The sequence below is a fragment of the Melanerpes formicivorus genome, unplaced genomic scaffold (assembly GCF_026170545.1).
Source record: "Melanerpes formicivorus ecotype bairdi unplaced genomic scaffold, bMelFor1.0.p_v2 SCAF_56, whole genome shotgun sequence".
NCBI classification, from domain to species: Eukaryota; Metazoa; Chordata; class Aves; order Piciformes; family Picidae; genus Melanerpes; species Melanerpes formicivorus.
In genome coordinates this window covers 2076075-2083468 of record NW_027142408.1, presented here as the reverse complement: position 1 = coordinate 2083468, position 7394 = coordinate 2076075, and the positions used below count along the sequence as shown (strand labels likewise).

At 60.1% G+C, this 7394-nt stretch overlaps 1 protein-coding gene across 3 annotated transcripts; it reads left to right on the top strand.

The window, feature by feature from the left end:
* The first annotated feature begins 661 nt into the window (after nucleotides 1-661).
* On the top strand, nucleotides 662-6997 carry OSR2 (odd-skipped related transciption factor 2). 3 transcript variants are annotated; one of them, XM_068161163.1, is made up of 4 exons: nucleotides 662-985; nucleotides 3899-4625; nucleotides 5258-5357; nucleotides 6151-6997. In XM_068161163.1, the coding sequence occupies exons 2-4, from the start codon at nucleotides 3970-3972 to the stop codon at nucleotides 6223-6225; spliced, it is 831 nt and encodes a 276-aa protein (XP_068017264.1). In that variant the 5' UTR covers nucleotides 662-985; nucleotides 3899-3969; the 3' UTR covers nucleotides 6226-6997. The 3 variants fall into 3 exon arrangements, with proteins under 3 accessions (XP_068017264.1, XP_068017263.1, XP_068017261.1); XM_068161162.1 differs by having other exon boundaries at nucleotides 664-981; nucleotides 6069-6996; XM_068161160.1 differs by having other exon boundaries at nucleotides 664-985; nucleotides 6069-6996.
* Nucleotides 6998-7394: the final 397 nt, after the last annotated feature.

Below are 7394 nucleotides of genomic sequence, written 5' to 3'. Positions count from 1 at the left end.
GACGACGAAACTGAACATAACGCTTTAATCGAGAAATTTGAAGAGGTCACAGAGGCCCCATGTAGCAGTAAATTCCCCGGTAATAAATCGAAACTGCTCTCGAAGCTGTTTGTTCCAGGTAGGGATTGTGTGCTTAGTCACCGCTCATGGGGATGCTTCCACAAAGATTCTCCTGGCTCTGCCATGAGGAGCCCAAATAACAGCAAAGGGCAGAGCAGGATCGCTCGGTTGTAGGTCCATAGAGCGAACTATCAGACGGCCACGAAGCCATTCGGACGTGAGCGTTACCTGCACCTACAGGGCCCCTCGGAGACGTGGGAGCCCACAAAATTCCCTCGCTGTGGGCGTGGGGGGCTTATTTAAAATATTTAGGCAAGGTGCACTGCGTGTGTCACGGCGGGCGGTCGAGGCGGGCGGTGCGGCGCAAGTCCCCGCGGCCGGCGGGCCGCTCTCGGAGAGAAATGTCAACTTAGGTGACGCGGAGGGGTGGGGGTTGCGGGGGGCGTTCTGCCCCTTTAAAACCTAGTTGCTACCCAAACACAAGTAAACAGTGGGGCCGTCGCGGCGGGGCGGGCCGGGCCGGAGCCGGGGGCGGTCCCGTCCCGTCGGGGCGGAGCGGCGCGGCCCCGAGCGCGGGGCTGTGCGCGCCGCGGGGTGGGCCGGCGGCGGCAGGCGGGCGGGGACAGCGCTCCACGCCACTCGCCGCTGAAATGTGATGGACCGGGCAGGGGGCGGCTCAGACGCGCGCCGAGCCTCGCCGGGGTCGAAGGCGGGAGGCTGCGGGCGGGTGGCGGGCGGCGGTTTATGCCGGGCCCCGGGACTGCTGCAGCCAGAACTCCCAGCCGCCGCCCAGCCCTCCGCAACATGCCGGCCGCCGCCGGGCCCTGGCCCCGCTGAGCGCCCCCGCTGTGGATCTAATGTCTCCGTGAAGGTGCTGCGGCCGCCGCTTCGGCTTTGCCCCGGGAGGAGCATCCGGCCGCGGTAGGTAAGTGGCTCCCCCCGGCTCGCCCTGCCCGCTGCCGTCGGCGGAAGCGGAGCGACGGGGACGCGTTTGAGCCCCGGGAGCGGAGCGTCCCGTCGGCTGCGGGGAGCGCGGTACCGCCGGGTTTACTTTCAGTTTACAGCTCGGCGGCGGCTGGGGTGCGCGGTCAGTGTCCTTCCCGCGGAGTTCATTGCGAGTGGGCTTCGGTCCGAGCGCGAAACAGGGCTGACCGCGGATCGCTCTTGAAAGCGGACCTGTACCTGGCTGCACAGGCAGCCGACGGGGACCAGAGGTGCCCCGGGGCCTTCCCGCTCCCCGGGAACGACAGCAGCGCCCTCGGGACGCGGCCCCGGCCCCATTGCGAGAGCAAGAGAAGCGCCCACCGGGCCAGCAGATAGGCAGCAAACAGACAGGTAGAGAGGGGTGCACTGCCGAGGCATCGGGCTTAATTTAATTAAGCGCTCTAAATGGAAAGGGAAAAGGAAGTGCCAAGGTTTAGGTAACATCCGTTTTTGGTTGGCTTTCCCCCGTACTTTATTCTAAGTAGACTTTAAAATCATGCACAAAGGCATTTTCTGGCATTTTTCGATCGGTTTAAATAAAGTTACCCTGAGTACCCATAGTAACAGCTGTACCGTGGTTCAGACAGCAGTGGCATTTTAAAAGTTTCTGCACTGAGATACGGATTTCGTTTTCGGAATAGTTTTTCGGACTTGGTTCTTGGACATGAACACGAGCTCCGTGCGATGACATCCTCACACACAGCCACCAAACGCGGCTGTAACAGACGAAGCTCTGCCCTGCAGCAATACCGTACCTACCTCGGTCATAGCTCAGCAGTGGTGGCTCCGAAACGCCGCCGCAGACAGCCGGGATGAAGGCAGGAGCCGCGGTAGGCAGCCAGCGAAAAGCGATTTTATTGCCTTCGTGTCGGTTCCTGGCGGAAAGAGAATAGGAACTCACACTACGACTTCTTTAAAAATAAGTTTCTCTATATTACCACCCGCGCTCAAAAAAACCAAACCAAACCAAACCAAACCAAAACAAAACAAAACAAAACAAAAAAAGCAATAAGATTGTATGGATAACTCTGTCCCCGGTCGCGATACAATCGCAAATCAGAAAAACTAAGCAGCAGAGGAGGAAATCCAGGAGAGGCAGGTTACAAGGAAAACGAAAACAGGGGCGGGCAGCGCTGCCATTCACACCCGACTTCGTTGCCCCATTCCTCCCCCTCCTCTCCCCCTCCCCCCCAAGGGCCAATTCAGTGCGGTGGCACAAACGGGGAGAAAAAGTATTTTAGGAGAAAGAAAATGGAGAGCTAGATTTTCCCCGGGGGCTGCAGAGTGCCAGAGGAGCGGCCCGAGCTGTGTGGCAGCGGCGAAGGCGGCAGCGGCCCGGAGGGGCAAGAGCGCTGCTCCTGTGGCCAGGCTCCGAGCCCCGAGAGCTTCCCGAATGTTTGTTGCCGTTTGGGGGGTTTTGGTTTGGGATTTTAGGGACAGGCTGTCCTGTTTATTTTGGAAGCTACAAGTTACCAGTCCCTCCACCCAAATCCCAGGAGGTGCTGGGGCACCCTCGGCCCTGCCTCTTGTTTATAGGCCTGTAGAGACCCCGGCGCTCGCTTTCACCGCTTTTCTGGATCACAGCAGCTGCCTGGCTGCTGGAAGTGAACCCTCACCGAAACCAAAAACCAGAGAGGGCAAGGGTTTACCCCCCGCGCCGATGTCCCTTGCCTGTCGGGAGGGGAGCGTCTCCCCGGGGACGCCAAAGGGTCCCCTGGGCGGCGGAAGAAGCGGGCCCGGCGGTTTCGGTTGAATGGGCTGAGTGAAACCCTCTGACAGTCACACACCGCTCATTAGGGCCCGGCCCCGCCGCTCTGCCGGAGCTCCCGGCCCTGGGACAACGGAGAGGGTGCGGGGGGTGGGGTGTGTGTGTTCGGCTGGACGCCTCCGTCCCGCCGGGGCAGCGCTCACTCTTCCCGGCTCAGACGGATGGAGGGAGCTGGCTGCGGGGCAGCCCGCGGCCGGCCGGGGAGGCCTCCGGGCCGTCCGCTTTCCTCGCCGCTGATGGGATCGGGAGAGCTTGCGTGGGGCGGCCCCGGCCATCTGGAAGGGATCTCAGCGCAAAGTGGATTTATTTAGGACCTGCGGCGCGGGGGGCAGGGTAGGAGGTGTGCGTGCGGGGCAGGAGCTCCTTTTCTTTCCTCGGTTATCTTGATAAATGAGTTGTTGTTGAAGGAAGAAAAATAAGCACTCGAGCTGAGAGAAACGCGGGGTTTATTTCCCCGCCACTCCGCCTCCCCCCGGGCCTGCATCGGCTCTCCGTGAGCACCCTGCTCCTTCCCGGGGAGGCCCCAGCCAGGAGGGGTCGAGGTCGGGGCCTTCGAGCCCGCGGGAGGCCGGGCGGAGGGTGAGAGCGACGCCGGGGGCCAGGTCGGTGCCGGGGGGGCAGAAGGGAGGCGGTCTCGGAGGTCCTCGCAGTGGACGTGGAGGGGGGCGATAGCGGGGCGGCGGGGAGCGGGACAGCCCCCGCTCCGGCTCCGTTCCCGGTGTCCTTTTCCCCGATTCGTTTAACTGGAATCTGCGGTACTTTCGGTTGTCCTGGCGCTAGGGTTTTCGTTTTCTCCTTCATTTTATCTTGGGGTGGGTGCTTCTGCGAGCTCTATTTTGTAACATATATTTTTTTACACATTAATTTTTCTCGAAGCGATGGCTTCGCTGGGTCGGTGGCAGCCGCCGGCCCTGCCGGAGGACAGGAGCCGGGGCTGCGCTGGGGCGCTGGGGCCGCAACAAGGCAGCGCACCGGAGCCGTGCCTGGCCTGTCCTGGCTCCGTCACTGCGTTCGTCTCGACTAAAGGGAACCACGCTGCTCTCAGTTAAAGTGTCTTTCCTCCCCTTTTCCCCTCTTTCCTCTTAGGATTTTCTCCCCGTCTCGAAAGCCCAGCAGAGACACCAGCTGCACCACCGGCCGGCGCCCACCCCGGGAAGATGGGAAGCAAAGCTTTGCCAGCCCCCATCCCACTGCACCCGTCCCTCCAACTCACCAACTACTCCTTCCTCCAGGCTGTGAACACCTTCCCTGCAGCTGTGGACCAGTTGCAAGGCCTGTATGGACTCAGCGCAGTGCAAACCATGCACATGAACCACTGGACACTGGGCTACCCCAATGTGCATGAAATTACCCGGTCCACCATCACGGAGATGGCGGCCGCCCAGGGCTTGGTGGACTCCCGCTTTCCTTTCCCTGCGCTCCCTTTCGCCACGCACCTCTTCCACCCCAAGCAAGGGGCCATCGCCCACGTCCTCCCAGCCTTGCACAAGGACAGGCCACGCTTTGACTTTGCCAACTTGGCCGTGGCCGCCACGCAGGAGGACCCCCCCAAGGTGGGGGAGCTCGCCAAGCTGAGCCCCGGACTAGCCTCTCCTCTGTCGGGCATCAGCAAGCTGTCCCCGGACAGGAAGCCCTCCCGCGGCCGCCTGCCCTCCAAGACGAAAAAGGAGTTCATCTGCAAGTTCTGCGGCAGGCACTTCACCAAGTCCTACAACCTCCTCATTCACGAGCGGACCCACACGGACGAGCGGCCCTACACCTGCGACATCTGCCACAAGGCTTTCCGGAGGCAGGACCACCTGCGAGACCACCGGTGAGGAACCACCGTGACCGGGTCGGGCCGTGAGGAGACAAGCTGTGGGGAGCCCCTCGGGGGGGTGACGCTGAGCCGCTGCAGGAGCTCTGGGCTGAGCCGGGAACGCAGCAGGAGAAATTCCCGCTCCGGTTCCGCGGCCGCGGAGGGGCCAGGGCAGCCAAAACATGCATTCTGCCTGGGGCAGACACCCTCGTTGGCGGGGCTGGAGTGAAGCCCCTGGGGCTGTCGCGTTTCTGAAGCGCGTCCCAGGGGAGCGCGGAAGGAGGACGGGGCATAGGTGGGCGCTCCCGGGCTCGCCCCCTCCAACTCCGCACCCGCGCTTCCTTCAGGGCAGAGTAGGGCTCGGGTCCCGCTGGCGGAGCAGATACGTCCCGATCTGTCCCCAGGAGGACAACCACCCCTCGATACGAATGACTGCAAATAGTTTGAACCTATAGAGGAGTTTAACCATAAACAGAATTATACGGGTGGGGGAGCAGGGGGGAGGGGAGGGGAATGAAAGGAAGGGAGGGGAAGGAAGGAGCAGCGCGGGGGCATTTATGGGGAGCCGGGCGTAGGGGAGAGGGGCCTGGGGACCGGGGGGCTCAGCGATCCCGGCAGCGCCGCTCACCCCTCGGCTTGCCTTCTAGGTACATCCATTCCAAAGAGAAACCCTTCAAGTGCCAGGAGTGCGGGAAGGGATTCTGCCAGTCCAGGACCCTGGCGGTCCACAAAACCCTCCACATGCAGGTGAGCCCGGCACTCCCCGGCCTCCTCCACGCGAATGCCGCCGGCGCGGACCCGGCCGGGCCCGCCGCGGGGAAAGGGGCAGTGGCTGTCGCCGGGGAAGGGGCTATCGAGGGCAGTGAGGCGGTTCCAGCACTTGACGGCTCCGTGCTTCCTCGGAGGAGGGAAGCGGCCGGCTGTAACCTTCCCGGCCGCAGGAGACCCGCGTAAAATCGGCGGCCGCGGAAGACGGTCTTAACGCCGGCGTGAATGAGGCTGGCGGCGCAGAGCGAGCCCTGAGTTCGGGTTTGCCCAAGTCGCCGCTTCGAGCCGTTTTTCATTGAGGGCCCCGGCCCTACCTCGGCGGCGGCAGCAGCGGGGACAGGGGGACAGCCTAGTGGCATGCAGCGGTGCGGAGCCTCCCGCCTGCCCGTCGGGACCGCTGCGGCCACCGGCGGGCAGCGGAAGCCCCGGAGCGAGAGGGCGGCGCGGCGGCCGCTCTTCGTGCGCCCCAGCAGCGCGAAATACCACGAATCGAGAACTAGAAAAAGAAGCCTTCTGGGGCAGGACGGGACGAGGTAGACGGTGTCCTGTCCACCCGGGGCTTCTCTCGTTCGTGTCCGAGCCCGATATTTCAAGTTGTGCGTTGCGATAAGAAAAAAAAGTGCGTTAAAAATACGTTAAACCAGGTAGTTTGTGAAGGATTAATCCTTTGCTTGCTTCAAATCTGAACAGGAATCTCCACACAAATGCCCCACATGTGGAAGAACCTTTAATCAAAGAAGTAATCTGAAAACTCACCTTCTTACCCATACAGACATCAAGCCCTACAACTGTGAGCAGTGCGGCAAAGTGTTCAGGCGAAACTGTGATCTACGGCGGCACAGTCTAACTCACACCCCGCGGCAGGACTTCTAGAGCAGCCAGGCACCCCCGCACCCGCTCCGGCAGCTCCCACTTGCCCATTTTACTCAAGGACTGTGCTGTAGGAGCTCACAGACACGCTCACGCACACGCACACGCGCGGAGACACACAGGCAGACTCGGGGCCAAGCTTTCCTACCACGTCTGCGAAACTCGTTTAGAGAGTGCGGGCTGCAGGATCGGGCCCCTCTCCACCCCACACCCAGGCTGTCAAGCTCATCCTGTAGATACTTGCGGCTCATTTTAGAGCTCTGTACAGAACGTGGGTTTTCTTCCTTTGTTTGTTGCGCATCGTCGTGTCAGAGGCACATCGATAACAAATCGGGGAGGCAAAGGATTTCTTCAAAGTGTACTTCCAAATAAATCCTTTTTGTTTTCCAAAATCCCTCCTGCCTTGTTGTATTATTCTCTGAACGTTTGGGCTTTTTCTTGTCCCGCTGTGTCAATGGCATGGTAAAGCATATTGAATAAATTTCCTAGCTGGGTAATTGTACTGTCACAACAATTTTGGTGATCGCTTTTGTTTGGCCTGTTTCACTGTCGCTGTTGTGTTATCTATTGTTAAGTAAAATGAAAGTGCCATATTGGAGAGTTTATAGCTCTATTACTTAATAGTATAAATGTCTAAACATTAACTTCTGTACTTTTTTTTAAATAATAATTATTATTATTATTTTCATGAACGATTCTAATTTTTTTTTTTAAAGAAGAGAAAGAAAGCAACACTTGCAAATAAACAGATCTTAGGAAATAATGCTCAGAGCCGTTCTTACGCCAAAGCGGCTGATTAGTAACTTATTTGCAATCAGCCCATGCGTTGTAAAAGTCATCCCTCTCCAGGAGATTGCAGCAGCCAGCCTCCTGCAGTAGACTTTGGACACGGGCAATTCACCCGCGTAGACAGGGACTTTATCCCGCAGAAGAGGATTCCTTCCCGGCAGATCTGGAAGCAAACAGGGAAGCATAAATAGTGTCCCCCGCCCCGGGGCTCCTCGGCAGGCCCCTTGCAGAGCAGCGGCGCTGGCAGCTGGAGCGCCCCCCCACACTCCCCCAACCATCCTCCCCCTTCCGTGCTGCTGAGCACAGGTCATGGCTGGGGGGAGCAGAGGGAGGGGTGCTGAGGACAGGGTCTGTTCC